Here is a 17783-nt window from a genome sequence, read left to right on the forward strand (position 1 = left end):
AGGCATGGAAACAGATAGAAGGAATAGCAGAAAATATCATGGAACTAAAAATATCAGAAAGAGCAAGCAGAGGTAGATTAATAGTGCCCAAAACTTATACCAGGAAAAATAAGGAAAGCACACAGGACATTAATCCACTACGCACCAATCATTCGATAACTTGCAGCGTCTAGTTCAATGCGTTGCCAGCTCATCTGAGGAATATATCAGGAGTGAGCGTAGATGTGTTTTAAGAATAAGCTCGACAAATATCTAAACTGCATCCCAGACCATCCAAGATTGGAAGATGCAAAATATACCGGAAGATGTACTAGCAACTCTCTGGTAGACATTAGAGGTGCCTCACACTGAGGGACCTGGGGCAACCCGAACAAGATGTAAGGTCTGTAAGGTCTGTAAGGTCTCTCTCTCTCTTCTTCTTCTTCTTTTGAAGGAAGGTTGTTTATCCTGGCAAATTCTCCTCCACAGGTCGAGAGACAGCTTTGATATACATGTAAACTTTATATACGTAAACCTTTGCTTTTGCTCTCTCTCTCTCTCTCTCTCTCTCTCTCTCTCTCTCTCTCTCTCTCTCTCTCTCGATGGGCTGGACGGTTAAGTTACCTTGTCACTGTCATCCCTGTCTTAAACCCAATATGATTGTAATCCATGAGTACCATTGATTATAATAAGTTATTCTAGTTCCTGGATATATGCAGGCTTTTCTTTCTAGATAATTGTAATGCTCTTTCGTCTGAATACTTTATCAATTGGTTATGCACTCTGTTTGCCAAGTAGCACATGTGCATATCTATGTATGCATGTACATATGTATACACATATAGCAGATATATATATTTAACTCTGTCTATATATAATATATATGTATAAATTTATATATTAATAAATATATAATTATAAATACATATATATACCTATATTTAAACTCTCTGTCTATATATATATATATATATATATACATTTATATATATATATATATATATATATTATATATATATATATATATATTTATAATGTATATACACATAGGCCTATATATAAGTGACAGGCAACTCACTTTCCTCAGAGCTGGGCTAACGGATGCAGTCACTTTTTAGAACTAGTGAGAATTGTAGGGTAAAACATGGGAAAATGAAGCAACGAGAAGATTTGAGAGAGAGAGAGAGAGAGAGAGAGAGAGAGAGAGAGAGAGAGAGAGACGCAGTACTATATAGCTAAAGCGGAAAGTGAACTTCAACAAACTGTAATATGTAAAAACGACGGAAGATCTCCTTCTTTTGTGCACTACGCAAACAATGGCCTTTTTTTACGTTTTCCAAAAAGCCATCTAAAAGCAACTGGGAAAATACATTATTGTGCTTCACACACACACTCACAAATAATAATAATCTTAGATTCGAACTGGAATTCAGCTCCATTTAAAATCCTCATGAACACTTCCCAAACCTTCACGAAACAGAACCGAAATCCCTAGATAAGGTTTCTCAGGCAACCCTTTCTTTCATATTTCACAAGAGAAACACAGACGGACAAGAATGCCTAAAAGAAGCAGTCATCCAGGTAATGCAGGCGATCTGTCACTCTCCTGGTCTATCTTAAGCGTCACGGAGCCTTGATAAGATACCGAAGACGACCGCCCATCAACCGGTGCTAACGACCACACCTGAATCTTTTCGTAAAATTTTATAAAGATCTCTCGTTCTCTCTCTCTCTCTCTCTGTCTCTCTCTCTCGCGTCAGGTGAGTGTACCACTTAACAGCGACATAATTATACCCCTTTCTGCGGCCTACTTACTGCTTGAATAAATTTAGACGACGCGTGACGAATGAATTTGACGTCGGACCACGACGAAAATCGTCAAGAGGATATGAAGGGAAGTTTCACTACGGAGGAATCTATCTATATAGTGAATATATATAGATATATATATATATATATATATATATATATATATCTAATATCTAACTTTCACCCTAAGGGAATTATACATATGACGAGACCTCCTTCCCTGGCAAGGATTCGAACCTATGCCTTTCCGGGTAGGAGTCATCCATTCATATCTTTGTAGCGCCAGCACATAAACCATCTTTGGGCAGTAAGATAGCAGCAACCAAGAAAATTTAGCCATTAATAAGCACACACACATTATATATATGAAATTGCAATAGCCACAATGCCCTCTTAACTTCTCAGATTCTTTGCTCTATTTTGGATACGCTCGTCACTACAAAGCCTTAAGCTCCATCTGCAAAGAAATATTGAACAAATTCATGTAATCAGTAAAATGAAATAAATGAAAAAAAACTCTATTACCACACTTATCTAGCAAAAAGTTCCCTCAAAACGCATTACAGCAACACGAATTTCAAAAACAGATGCCCCCTCGAATACGTGAGAATGGAAGCCTGCACAAAAAAAAAAAAAAAAAAAAACTAACCAGGTATTCACTGGAAACAACACTGGCCTCCTATTTCCCTCCCCCTTAAGCTTCAAAGCATCCCCTACCCACCTTGCCCACAACCCCCCAAAACCAAAAAACACCCACATACACAATGGACATCATCGTAGGAAGACAGGAAAGTTATAATGGTATTAATTAGAGGAGACCCGAATGTTGGTTAAAATCATTTCTCCCCTTTTCAGCCGATGTTTTTTTTTTTTTTTGAAAGGAAATGTTATTCAAAATGAGTTAAAAAAATAAAGGGTGAAGGATTAAATGACGCTGTGTGCTAAACAGATGTTTTCTTTTGACGAGAGATGACACGTCATGTGTCAAATGTATTATCATAATGTAGCGTGGGATTTGATCAATAAATTGATTCATTAAAACGCTTAAGAGTCTCTATGGGAAAAGAAATGCAATACCTATTATAAGATGCATTATCACGAGATATTACAGAGATGTGTTATAAAAACCAAATATAAAAAAAATGCAAGAATGGCTAAGTATATATATAAAAAAGAACAGTTTCCAATATAGAATGACTGATTTTACAACGTGAATAAGTCAACGACGAAAGTCCTTAAAATATGTAAGAACTGACGTGATACATTTACAAATAACGAAGTTTCAAATGTTTTCTGTCCTTCCGTTTATATCTCTCTCCTCATATTTCACAAACAAATATAAGGCTGACCAAGGATTATGACTACAGCTTATGTTAAAGGATTTTGCAAACGGAAAGAAAGACAGATTTTTCCTTGCTCACACGACTGACTACTCGATAGGGTCGACTCGCTTTTTACCTGTTTACAGACTCCTATGTGGGAATGGGATGCCTCACAGGTTGCAACAATGGACAAGAAATCCTCAGAAACCCTCAGATGAACAACTGCGTATACGTAGAGTTTAGGACAAAGGCCAAGCTCTGGGACCTAAGAAGCCATTGAGAGTAGGTAGGTTTGAAAGGTGTAACAGGAGAAATGGCAGTTGCATCACGAAATAATTGTCAGGAGAGGATGGATAGCAAGATGGAAGGGAGAGAATATGAAAGGACGTACATTAAAATGAATAAAACGGGTTGCAACTAGCGGCCGAAGGGACGCTGCAAAAAACCTTTAGTAATGCCTACAGTGCATCACGCGAGGTGCACTGATGGGACTACCACCCTACAGGGGCAACGGGTTTTAGGACTCTTGAATTGAAGTTTACCGTTGTTTTTGTTTCCTTATGGTTGACAGATAATCATCAATGGCGTCTACTGATTTCCGCATTGCGAAGTTTCATTATATATATATATATAAATATATATATATATATATATATATATTATATATCTATATATATATAAAAAACATAGTATACTTTGTAAAAGACCCACAGGGCTGCCCCACTACCCCACTATACGTGCACCATACAAAAGGAGACATCTCTCTCTTATAAAACTGTCTACCAAAGGAAGCCTTTTGCCTTTTAGCTGAAGACTTCTAGGATTAACAAACATGCCATTTTTTTTACGAGGTCTATCAACACCCAACCATACGAGCTAGAATCCGACTAATAGAATTAAATAATTAAATCCCATTTTTTTTTGGAAGCGCCAAGTTGCCTAAGACCCAGTAACTTGAGCTTCTAGCTGGCTCTGTCCCAAGAAACAACATTACTCTTATGAATTGGTTACTTACCGTCTCCCCAACTTTAGGCTTCAAACGATGGCTCTGATTTGTCTCGTAGATGCTGATGGCGACCCTGTTGAAACATAACCTGATGTTACAACGATTGAGAACTATAGCAATAATGATATATATTCTTTTTTAATGTTTCCATATTCACTATTTCAAGCCACAAACGATTTCACGGAAGACCTGGTAGAGTATTATTATTATATTATTATCAATATATTATTATGATTATTATTTTCATTATTATAATTATTATTACAGATTTTCTTGAAAATAATGGCTATTTCAGCCGCGTTTATTTTGTATAATATATTCAATTTGATATGAATCCCCCATTTGGCGTTTTAATAGCCAACTTGAGTACAGAAGAAAAGACAGTAATAAGAAGAAGAGAGAAACTTCTATACAAAATAAACGCGGCTGAAATAGCCATTATTTTCAATAAAACCTGTATTAATGAAGGTCGTCTTCTAGAATATTATTATTATTATTATTATTAATTATTATTTTTTTTTTTTTTTTTTTTTTTTTTGCTCTATCACAGTCCTCCAATTCGACTGGGTGGTATTTATAGTGTGGGGTTCCGGTTGCATCCTGCTCCTTAGGAGTCCATCATCATTATTATTATTATTATTATTATTATTATTATTTTTTTTTTTTTGCTCTATCACAGTCCTCCAATTCGACTGGGTGGTATTTATAGTGTGGGGTTCCGGGTTGCATCCTGCCTCCTTAGGAGTCCATCACTCTTCTTACTATGTGTGCCGTTTCAAGGATCACACTCTTCTGCATGAGTCCTGGAGCTACTTCAGCCTCTAGTTTTTCTAGATTCCTTTTCAGGGATCTTGGGATCGTGCCTAGTGCTCCTATGATTATGGGTACGATTTTCACTGGCATATCCCATATCCTTTCTTATTTCTATTTTCAGATCTTGATACTTATCCAATTTTTTGTTTTTTTTCCAATCTCTTTCTCTTCAACTCTGGTGTCCCATGGTATTGCGACATCAATAGTGATACTTTCTTGACCTTGTCAATCAACGTCACGTCTGGTCTGTTTTGCACGTATCACCCTATACGTTCTGATACCATAGTCCCAGAGGATCTTTGCATGATCGGTTTCTATCACTCCTTCAGGTTGGTGCTCGTACCACTTATTACTGCAAGGTAGCTGATGTTTCTTGCACACGGCTCCAGTGGAGGGCTTTTGCTACTGAATCATGCCTCTTTTTGTACTGGTTCTGTGCAAGTGCCGGGCATTCACTTGCTATGTGGTTTATGGTTTCACTTTTCGTATTGCACTTCCTACATATGGGAGAGATGTTATTTACGTCTATCGTACTTTGAACATATCTGGTTCTTAGGGCCTGATCTTGTGCCGCTGTTATCATTCCTTCAGTTTCCTTCTTTAGCTCTCCCCTCTGTAGCCATTGCCAATTGTCATCGCTGGCTAGTTCTTTAGTCAGTCTCATGTATTGTCCGTGCATTGGTTTGTTGTGCCAGTCCTCTGTTCTTTCTGTCTTTCTCCTGTCTCTGTATATTTCTGGGTCTTCGTCTGCTTCTATTAGTCCTTCTTCCCATGCACTCTTTAGCCACTCGTCTTCACTGGTTTTCAGATATTGCCCCAGTGCTCTGTTTTCGATGTTGACGCAGTCCTCTATACTTAGTAGTCCTCTCCCTCCTTCCTTTCGTGTTATGTATAGTCTGTCCGTATTTGCTCTTGGGTGTAGTGCTTTGTGTATTGTCATATGTTTCCTGGTTTTCTGATCTATGCTGCGGAGTTCTGCCTTCGTCCATTCCACTATTCCTGCGCTGTATCTGATTACTGGCACTGCCCATGTGTTTATGGCTTTTATCATATTTCCGGCGTTGAGTTTTGACTTGAGTATCGCCTTGAGTCTCTGCATATATTCTTTCCTGATCGTGTCCTTCATCTCTTGGTGTTTTATATTTCCTCCTTCCATTATTCCCAGGTATTTGTATCCTGTCTCATCTATGTGTTTGATGTTGCTCCCATCTGGTAGCTTTATCCCTTCAGTTCTCGTTACTTTGCCTTTTTGTATGTTGACTAAGGCGCATTTTTCTATTCCAAACTCCATCCTGATGTCCCCAGATACAATCCTTACAGTCTGGATTAGGGTATCTATTTCCTTGATGCTCTTACCATACAGCTTGATGTCGTCCATGAACATCAGATGGTTGATTCTGTTGCCTCTTTTCTTGAGTTGGTACCCGGCATCCATCTTCTGTAGTACTTTTGTCATGGGAATCATGGCTACTACGAAGAGTAGTGGGGACAGTGAGTCGCCCTGGAAGATCCCTCTCCTGATATTAACCTCTGCTAGTCTTATTCCAGAGCTTGTAAGTATTGTATTCCAGTTGCACATTGAATTTTTGAGGAAGCTGACGGTGTTTCCTTCTGCCCCATATATTTTCAGGCATTCTATTAGCCATGTGTGTGGTATCATGTCGAAGGCTTTCTTATAGTCTATCCATGCCATGCTTAGGTTGGTTTTCCTTCTCCTACTGTTCTTCATTACCATTTTGTCTATCAGGAGCTGGTCTTTTGTGCCCCTACACTTCCTTATTATTATTATTATTATTTTTATTATTATTATTATTACATAAGAATCTTCAAGGAACTTTAACTTATGAGCTAAACATTCGCAGAAAAAGAAAGTTTATATGCTACATAAAAAAGAAAAATATCTACAAAAATAAAAAAAATATGGTATACATAAGAAATAAGAGTTATCAAAATAACTTAGATTTTCTCGAGTTTTAGTTGGATTAACCATCAGACAAATGAAATATACGAAAATAGACGTAAAATAGTGCTTAGTCACACGAGATATGAAGCGTACGTGGACGGCCATGAGGATAGAACCAAGGTATATAGAATAAGGCTATATACCTTGGATAGAACATGGCCGTCCCCTAATTAAACGAACGGAGCCACGTCCAATGGTGACTCAAATCACTGAAGAAAAGTTCTGCTGTTGTGAATTTCTGAATAAAACAACATACGAGACAATACTGTAGCAATATTCAAGGCGATAGGAAAGCAGAAACCACAGAGAGAGAGAGAGAGAGAGAGAGAGAGAGAGAGAGAGAGAGAGAGAGAGAGAGAGAGAGAGGAAAACATTTGATCACTGCGCTGATGTAGATATTTTGGAATCTACATAACTTTTCCATGGGCAGTAGTTCAGCCCCTACAAAATTTCCATGAAGTTCATCAAGGTATTTTAGGGATATTTTATTGAAAAATAGGAAAAATTTAGATAGGTTGTTGAGAAAAGAAAAATTTAGAGATATCCTATAAGAGAAATTGTTGTTGAAAAAAAAGAAAATTTAGATACTGAAAAAAATAGATATTAAAAAAAGAAAAATTTAGAGCTATTGAAAAAAGATAAATTTAGAGATATCCTATTGAAAAAAGTTAGCTATTGAAAAAATTTAATATTGAAAAAAAGAAATATTGAGAGATCCTATTGAAAAAAAAGAAAAATTTAGAGATATCTTACATAAAATAAGAAAATTTAGAGCTATCGTATTAAAAATAAAAGATATCATATGGAAAAAACAAGAAAAATTTGGAGATATCCTGTTGAAAAAAATAAAAAAAATTAGATATCCTATTGTAAAAAATGAAAAAAATGGAGATATTCTATTACAAAATATAAAATTTAGAGAGAACCTACTGAAAAAAGAAAATTTTAGGGATATCCTATTGAGAAAATGAAAAATCGAGAGATATCCCTTTGAAAAGAAGAAAAATTTAGATATCCTATTATAAAAAAGAAAAATTGAGAGAGATCCTACTGAAAAAAGAGAGTAAAGTTTAGAGATATCTTATGGGAAAAAAATATCTTACTGAAAAATGGACAAATTTGGAGAAATCATTGAAGAAGAGAAAAATTTAGAGATTGAGAGTAAGAGAAAAATTTAGAGATATTCAGTAGAAATAAGAAAAAATGGGAAAAGAAAAGACAAAGAAAGAACCCAGAGAAATTTCATTCCCCCTGGTAGTGAGTGATTCCACTGACGAACGAAAGTGGATTATCCTTTTACTTTTTCCCCCTTTTATCTCAAGAGACTTAAGGGGGGGGGGGGATTGGCGAAATGGGAAAAAAGGGGGAAGAGGTGGGTGTTACTGGCTGGGGGGGAGGGGGTTTTGGCAGGTGGGGGGGAGGGGGGGAGGGGGGGGGGCGTTCCTCCCAGTCCCCCTAGCCCGGCACCTCCTTGGGGTTGCAGTATACTGCTATAAGAGATTGGTCGCCACCCGTCAAAGTCAGATCCAACTCAATTCGACTTAGAGTCACCCTCACTGGCTCCCAAGGAGATTTTTTTTCTTTGTGCTCTCTCCTCCTCCTCCTCCTCCTCCTCCTCCTCCTCCTCCTCCTCCTCCTCCTCCTCCAACCTCCTCTCCTCCTTCCTCCTTCTTCTCTTTGTCGCGAAGGAAAGGGTATAGACAGGTATGTAAGGAGGAGGAGGAGGGAGGTCCGTCCCACGACGGTGGGTTTGGGGGGGAGGGGTGTAGAAGAAGGGGGTGGGTGGGTGGGTTCAGGGGATCAAGGAGTTATCATATGGACGAGAGAGGTCTGATGTCAACTGAGATGTTAATGACCATATTGTTTTGAGTCGTTGCAGTGAAGTGACCTCACAAGAGAAGGTGTGAGTTGATTTTTATATTTTTTTTCTTTATCTAAAATTATTCTCAACTTTTTTCATGAAATGGTAGTAAAATCTCGTTTTTCACTGCCGTTTCCAATTAACAAATGTAAATGAAAAGGCGGCAGAACGGCTGTCATTTCTTTGCTATTATCATTGTGATTACCATAACTTTGTTTTTCACCAAGACTCGTCAACTTGTATATATTAAATACAAATTAATAGGTCTTCATGACCATACACATACACACACAGGTATATAGGATAGGCTAAAGCGTCATTGTAAGTCGTGAGTTCTCGTGCTGGGTGGTTCGAGCCCATGAGACGACGAACTTCTTGTCAAACGAAAAATTCCTCTTCGGTTTACATGCATATGAAAAATATATTATTTCCGAGGTAGAACGAATTGGATATTAAACGACACTTGTAGCTTAATGCTTGTATATAAATCACGGCGATTCGATAAAAATTCAGATATATATATATATATATATATATATATATATATATATATATATATATATATATGTGTGTGTATGTGTAATATATATATATTATATATATATATATATGTATATAATAAATTAAAATATATCTATATCTATATATGTATATATATATAATATATATATATATATATATATATATATATATATATATATATATATATATAATATATATATACATACATATAAAGGCGAATAGTGTCAGATCCTAAGCAGTTGCCCCTGATACCTTAAGCCGTTATTTATGTCAATTAGATAAAATTATCATAATATTTCTTACAAAAACCCAACACCAGACAAAAAAGATTCCCTATTCAAAATTGTCGAACTTCTGCGATGCAATATTTCTGAGCAGGTGTCGTAAGATCAGGGCCACCGGCGAGAAAAGGCTTTTATCTAATCATATTCTCTTACTAATATTTCAATCTCATTTGATAAACCACATCCGATACCTAATTCACTTCTAATAATAATTTTCCAACTGCAATACCAGAATCATACCCGATACCTAATTTAATTCACCTACTAATATTATTACCACAATTCCAAAATCAGATTCTATTGCTAATTTAATTCACCTTCTAATATTACTACCGCAATTGTAAACTAAGACCCGATACCTAATTTAATTCTTCTACTAATATTACTACTACAATTCCAAAATCAGATTCAATAACTAATTTAATTCACCTACTAATATTACTACCACAATTTCAAAATCAGACCCGATACCTAATTTAATTCTTCTACTAATATTACTACCACAATACCAAAGAAAGACCCGATACCTAATTTAATTCTCCTAATATTACTACTACCATAATTCCAAAATCAGACCCGATACCTAATTCAATTCTAATACTAAAATTCCTACCACAATACCAATGTAAGACCCGATGCATAATTTAACTCACCTACTAAGATTACTAACACAATTCCAAAATCACACCCGATGCATAATTTAATTTACCTACTAATATTACAACCGCAATGCCTAAATCAAATTCAATAACTAATTTAATTCTCCTACTAATATTCCTACCACAATATCTCAATCAAATCCTACTGACACAGCTTTACGTAAATTCTCGCTACGGCTGCATGCAATGACTCCTGCCATTTCAAAAATCAAAAATGGCCGAGATCGTTCCACGTAGATCGCATCGGATATTCCGAAAACTCTACTTCAGCTAAGGATATTTCTCAGAATTTCAAGTTAATATGATTTCGTCAAAAGGTAGATCCATCAAGAGCTGCGATCTCAAACATTAAACGGAATATCAAAGTTGTGACATTTTACGATATTTATTTTCTTTCGTGTTCAGATTTAAAAAAAAAAAAACAATCTGACTGCATTTGAAGTAAGAAAATATACCCCGCCGGTAGCTATTGTCCATTAGGCTTGAAATTAAGTTGCTTTTGTTACCATTTGGCTGTGTCGATATTTATTATTATTATTGATCTTCTTCCCTTTACGTCATTTTTGTAGACACATGGCAGGTAAGGGGATTGGTGATTATTTCCCCAAATATATATTTAACCACGATGTATTGCTCAAGGTTACAGGTTAATAAAAAAAAAAAGAAAAAAAAACAAAAAAAAACTTTTAACATTTCCCCCTATCTACACAGGTCTCAGTAAATAAGAGAATCGGAGGTTTCTGGTCATTAGAATCTTTGAAAGTATGTGTGAGAACACTAAAAATCTAGGAAAAAATCAGCAACTTCTGGAGGGGGAGGTACTGTGACCACCTCAGTTTGCTAATAACTTTATACTCGCTTATTCCTCTAAAGGCTTATCATTCTTACAGCCGTCTCTATTATCTCTTATTAGGATTCTAATTATCTCTTATTAGGATTCTAAAAAAACTAATTATCTCTTATTAGGATTATAAAAAGAACCAGTCATTATAATCCTCGTCTTCAGAAGCTTTTAAGAGATCGCAGTGTGATTTCATTATGTAATCTGGATCTCCGGAACGGCTTAACGGATTTCGATGAAATTTGTCACGATTAGAGATCTTGGTGGGAAGCCTCTAAAGCCACAGTTACATCCCGGTCGGCTGAACATTTGAAGAGTTATAGTGGGCTACAGTGGTTTTTTTTGTGTACTCCTTGTTGCTGGTCTTTACTAACCGCCAACTACCCTGCGGTTTTTATTTGTGTTGAACAGGTGTATACAGAGGTGCGTATTCGTCAGAACAGGTGTCAATAAAATTATTGTCGTATTCGTCAGACAAGTATCACTGAAATTATTGTCGTATTCGTCAGAACAGGTGTCAATAAAATGATTGTCGTATTCGCAGAAACAGACGTTCACTGAAAGATTGTCGAATTGTAGAGAACAGGTGTCCAGAAACGATTGTCGTAAATTTGTCAAAAACAAGTTGTCACTGAAATTTGATTGTCGTATCGTTCAGAACGATGTCACTGAATGATTGCGTATTACGTCGGAACAGGTGTCACTGAAACGATTGTCGTATTCGTCAATACAAGTGTCACTGAAATGATTGTCGTATTCGTCAGAACAGATGTCACTGAATGATTGTCGTATTCGTCAGAACAGGTGTCACTGAAATTATTGTCATCATTATTCTTATGATGCTGTTTGTTGCAATCACGAAATGGACGAATTTTCTTAATATTTGTCAACAAATGCCTCTTAACTTTTTCTTCAGTACTCTCACTCCAGTAATCATGGAACCTGGACAGGAAATGTATGCAAAGACTGACCTCTCTAACTGGAAGACTGAAATATGAAAGATTCAAATCCCACAAGCAAAGCTTTGAGTCTGCCGGTCGGATTCCACGTTGACAAGAAGTAGTAAAAGTATCCAAAAGTCTTAGGAAATCAATAAGTCAAGAGATTTTTAAAAGCTAATGTTAAAGAATTTTATTATTATCATTATACTGTATCAAGAAGAACAAACCTTCATAAATTCCAAGCATAAATAGCTATTAACTTACAGAGCAAGTTTTCGTAGAGTAGAGAGACGCCCTGAATAACTAGTCAATTATAAATAAATAAATGAAGATATTGAAGATTATTCAGCTTAATTTCGTAATACATGAATGAACAGAGATGCCGCTTCTTTATGTCTTAATTCCGTTTTGGCAACATTTCTGATTGCAATTGTACCCTGAACCATCAAAACAATGGAAGATGTCATAAACTCAATCGTGAGACAATTCCGAACGAAAACTGTATCATTAGTCGCCTCTGGAGACCATTATGTCATACATCTGCATAACCAACGTTCCTGTATACAGGACGAATGCGCCACGGAAACACGAGAATCTACTAGAACCCATTAACCTACTATGTAGGAGTTGCATTCGCAAGCCGTTTAATTAGTCACTGCGTGTCCATTAGCCCACACATTAGCATAAATAAACCTGTTCTGTCCCCATCTATGCATCAAGAAAGCAGAAGGGAGGTTTGAGTATGTTCAAGCAAGAGCAATGCTATACCAGATCAGTAAACGAACTTTAATCAATGTCGGGATCATCATCATCATACGCACTAGCACAAATGCAGCAAGAAATCTACAGAAGGCTTTAAGAACACATAAACAAGCATGTTGTTATACTGACCCAGCAATAAAACTGTCACGTGGAGATAGTCTTTTTGTCATGTCTTTTGTTTCTGAGTGTTTTTTTTTTTCGCGGCCTGATATCGCGAAGATAAATGACCCCAAAGCAGCAGCAGCAGCAGCGGCAGCAGCAAGCATTTAAAAATGCAGACACCTTCGTGAGGTTCAGTCGTTTCCACTCACCAGGTAGAAGGGAGAGAGAGAAAATGTCATCTACTTTCCAATTCCCGGGCGTTAAAAATAACTTATTGCAATCGTAAACTGTGTAAGTAAACCAGAACGGCACTCTTGGGTCTGTTTGAGCAACAAATCCGTCAACTTCATTCATTTCGTATGCAAAGCCGAGGATGATGGAGGAGGAGGAGGAGGAGGAGGAGGAGGAGGAGGAGGAGGAGGAGGAGAGAGGGAGGAAGAGGGATGTCCAACTGAATCGCGTTGCCAAGTTACTTAATGGCGCTAATTATATCGGAAAGTTCCGAAACATTATCCAACTTGAGACGAAGTTGGGGGAGAGAACTCGAGTTTCGAGGTCAAGTCGACGTTCCGGATACTTAAGTAGGCTCAGTTTGGCGTCCTGGAATGACAGACAATGCCAGGGAACGGGAAAGAAGTTGCGCCTGGAAGTACCTTTCTTTCCTCTTCTGCTGTAACGACGAGGACAGGGGTTATTAGCAGGTCAGTCCCAGCAGGTGCACTTTGGATCTTGCTTATTGTTGACAGGTGAACGTGAGTCTTCGCTTTCTTTCTGTCATTAGCAAAATCGTCTCGATATTCGCTTCGTTTGTCTCGCCAACGGCGCCGTCTTGCAGATCTCGTCTTTTTTCATTTCTAATTCTACTGTTTATGGCTGCAAGCTAGAGGGACTTTATTTCTCTCTCTCTCTCTCTCTCTCTCTCACTCTCTCTCTCTCCTTCCCCTTCTCGTCTCTCTATCTCTCCACTCTCTCTCTCTCGCTGCCCAAAGACCTCTTTTACGACCAGGTGGAGACTGTTAGCCTGAAGAGATCACTCACTTGATGCCACGGGCCATGCTATGACGAAGTAACGCAATTACCCAAAAAGCATGTCTGCTGTTTTTTCTACCCTTTGTTTTTTAATAAATAATAAATTGTCTCTTTCTATTGAAGTTTTCCTTTTAAGGCTTGGGTGGGCGTGAGTGACAATAATTTTCTCCAGCGAAGGTTTGAAAGTGGGGGAGGGGGGGGGAGGGGGGGGGTGGGAAGCGGAAGAAAAGGAATTAGAATGGAGTTTTCCTGTCGCAAATGAAATACGCGAAGGAAATGATGCTAACTAACCCACCTCCAATTGATGCAGTACCAAAGCGATTTCATAACGTATCGAGACTTCGCTACCTAGCATCGGAAAAAGCACTGTCACCGAGGCAAGTAATTGACGCATTTCACACCTCCATGATCCAGGGTGGTCGCTTATTACCTGAGTCATGATCAAGGCAGTAAATACTTGGTATTTCCTCTCTCTCGCCTGATCACCCATGAGGGATTGGTCCCTTAAAAGTAGTTATCCTCTGCCTTGAGTAGCCTCGGTGCTAGGACACTAATCACAGAGAGAGAGAGAGAGAGAGAGAGAGAGAGAGAGAGAGAGAGAGAGAGAGAGGGGAAAATGTCACTTGATAACACAAGAGCTCGGATGACTTGAGCATGTTCATGTTACTGGATTTAACTTTGTTTACTTGTGTCACTGACAGCTGAGCATCATCACTAGAAACCCAACTTTTAGGACCTGCTCTGGAGGTCTACAAAGAACCACCACGGAACTGAAAGGAAAAGGTATATTTCATTTGTTATTCATTTCTAGTTCGAATCGGTTGGTTTCACAAATGGCTATTATTCTATGGAAGCTTCTTTTGCAGGGAAAAGGTCTATGGGTTTGTTTTGATGATTATGAAAAAGTGTACTTCATGCTGTAAACAATTATGACGATACTTGAGGTCGCGAAAGCAAGAGCCGACTATATTTCACATATTGAAATGGGGTCCGTGGTGAGAAAGACTAGCCCCGGGCTGGACGACAACAGTCTAAAAGTGGGATTTATTGTTCGTAGACTGTCGCTGCTACACGGAAAAATTACGCTTCTGTGTTATTCCCAACATATTTTCGAGTTACATACAGACATGACGTCGGACGTTCCACATATGGCTCAGCATACATCCAATTCTTCACTGAGAAAAATATTGGCTAATTCATGTAAGGTTTGAAGGCGAGAAGTTAGAAAACTCAGTCTTTAATATCTTATTGTAACGACCAAAACTAAGAGGTAAATAAAAAAGGCGTGCTAAAATCCACGGTCAAATAGGGTCGTATCACCAGCGAAAATCAAAATAAATGCGCTCTATTTTATTAGAAATAATTTTCCTGTGCTGTTTAACATGCACATTATTTTTTTACATTTTCATTCTAATTAATAAATCATAAATATCCTATCCTACAATTCTTGTATCTCTAACTCAACGCAAAACACCTTTATCAACCTTTTTAGGCTCTTCCATATGGCTTTCCTACCACCCCAACAAGAACAACAACAGCAAGAATAACAATGAGAACAAGAACAACAGCAATAAAGTAGTTTGTAGGCTTACTTCCCGAGTAAGCGAAAAAAAGGTATGCACACACAGACACCGCTTCCTTTGTTCGCTAAGAAGCCTTCTGGTCCTCTGCGTGACCTAGGATATTTACAGCGACTTCGACCTGACGTGACCTGAGACAGTAGCGTCACATTATGCATATAACCTGTGCTCAGGCTTAAGCCCTGCTCAGGTCGGAATTGGCGAGATCCCCCAATTACTTGCTCGTCACCGTCACTTTTTTTTCTGTTTTATTAGGGAGGGATAATGGCTCTTGAAAAAATCAATGGACAAGCTCAGAGGTATCATAAATGTAGTCACAAAGGTGTTTATTTAAGACAATCACGCTGAATAAAAAGATTTAGAACTCCTAAGGTTTCAGTGAATCACCTCAGGACACATTTCGCCAATACCCTCAAGTTTACGGGATGAAAAGGAGCGTAAGATTGAAAAATTAAAGAATAAAGCGTAAGATTGAAAAAAAAAAAACGTAAGATTGCAAAAAAAAAAAAAAAAAATAAAAAAAAAAAAAAAAAGCGAAGACGCAAAAAAAGGTGTAAGATTGCAAAAAATAAATAAAACGTAGGATTGCATAAAAAAGTAAATAAAACGTAGGATTGCAAAAAAAAGTAAATACAACGTAGGATTGCAAAAAAGCATAAGATTGCCAAAAAGCGTAAGATTGCAAAAAAGTGTTAGATTGCAAAAAAAGCGTAAGATTGCAAAAAAAACGTAAGGTTGCACAAAAAAGTAAGATTTCACAAAAAAGGTGTAAGACTGCAAAAACAGCGTAAGATTGCGCAAAAAAGTAAGATTTCACAAAGGTGTTAGACTGCAAAAAAAGCGTAAGATTGCAAAAAAACGTAAGTAGGACTGCAAAAAAGCGTAAGATTGCAAAAAAAAACGTAAATAAGCTTACACAAAAAAGCGTAAGATTGTAAAAAACCGTAAGACTGCAAAAAAAAAGGCGTAAGATTGCAAAATACCTAAGATTGCTGCAAAAAACCGTAAGACTGAAAAAAATGTGACCCCAGAAATAGTTTATGAAACGTATTCGAAAGCTTTTACATTTATGTATACTTGGGCGCCTACATGCATGTAAAAGCACGAGCGGTGTGCGTCATATTCACGTTCATGTGAGTATGGCAAACAGATGAAGGAGTCGACCAACATCATGGAAAATGTCCAATATTCTCAAGCCTTTGCAATAGATGGAGAGGAAAGAAAATAATGATAAAAGAAAAAAAACCGTGTTCATATCTGTATCACGCATATCTGTGTGTGTATTTATCAAGCCTGGCAGAATATATAAATATATTATAATATATATATATTATATTATATAATATATATATATATATATATATAATATAGTGTATATATGTATATATTACCATATATATATATTATATATATATATAGATATATATATGTGTGTATATGGTGTGTATATATATATGTATATATATATGTATGTATGTGTATATATGTATATATATATATATTATATATATATATATATATATATATTATATATATATATATATCATTGCGCGCGCGCGCGTTTCGTATAAACCCAAGCAAATTTTCAGAAAGTTATTACGAAAATCTTGTCAAAAAATTCCAGAAAAAGGATAAAAAAAAAATTATAATTCTAACGAAATCATATATCCCTGTGGATGTATTATTGAATTTCGTTCCATAATGCAAGCACAGCATGCATGAACACATTTAGGAAGGGAAGATTATTAGAGACTTTTCGTATTCATTCCTCCAGAAACCGTAGGAAGGAAGTACTCCTGCATGGCCGCCGGCCTTAACTGGCTTTCGAGTGGTCATTTGTCTGAAGCAAATGGAGGAAGTCTGTCATGATTCTCATCAGTTAAATTTCTCGACAACGGCTTCAGTTCGCCACGAGAATGACCGACTGATTTGTCCGGACAAAATGGTTCCCAAAGAATGATGGTTAAGGACTCCTGAAATCTATCTTTCCCTTCGCATATAATACCAGGAGGTAACATCAGTTTTCATATGAAGCTGTCTTCAGTACTCAAGACTCGTGAAATATATCTAAACCCTCGCATGTGATTTGATACCAGGAGGTAACATCAATTCAGAGCAAAACTAGTTCAGCATTCAAATGAAACTGCCTTCAGTATTCATTCTGATTTTCAGCGTCTTTCATGTGATTATAAAACCTATTCCAGTTACCGCTGCATGTTAAAAAGCTTTTCGCACGTATCCTATACGGATGTTAACGCTTTTTGAAAGACAACAATATTATTAATATAAATAATTAATAATTCGACATTT

At 37.0% G+C, this 17783-nt stretch overlaps 1 protein-coding gene across 12 annotated transcripts in view; it reads right to left on the reverse strand.

The window, feature by feature from the left end:
* The window catches only part of LOC135202253 (uncharacterized), a 1045919-nt gene that overhangs the window by 67978 nt on the left and 960158 nt on the right, over window positions 1-17783 (reverse strand). For 11 of the 12 annotated variants that reach the window (XM_064231542.1, XM_064231547.1, XM_064231544.1 and 8 more), the window contains one exon: window positions 4126-4189. The exons of the other annotated variant lie outside the window; for it this stretch is intronic. In XM_064231542.1, the coding sequence (XP_064087612.1) occupies window positions 4146-4189 (44 nt within the window). In that variant the 3' untranslated portion in view covers window positions 4126-4145. The remainder of the gene's footprint in view (window positions 1-4125; window positions 4190-17783) is intronic. 12 annotated transcript variants of the gene reach the window in all.

Source organism: Macrobrachium nipponense, chromosome 30 (genome assembly GCF_015104395.2).
Source record: "Macrobrachium nipponense isolate FS-2020 chromosome 30, ASM1510439v2, whole genome shotgun sequence".
In the NCBI taxonomy this organism is placed as follows: Eukaryota; Metazoa; Arthropoda; class Malacostraca; order Decapoda; family Palaemonidae; genus Macrobrachium; species Macrobrachium nipponense.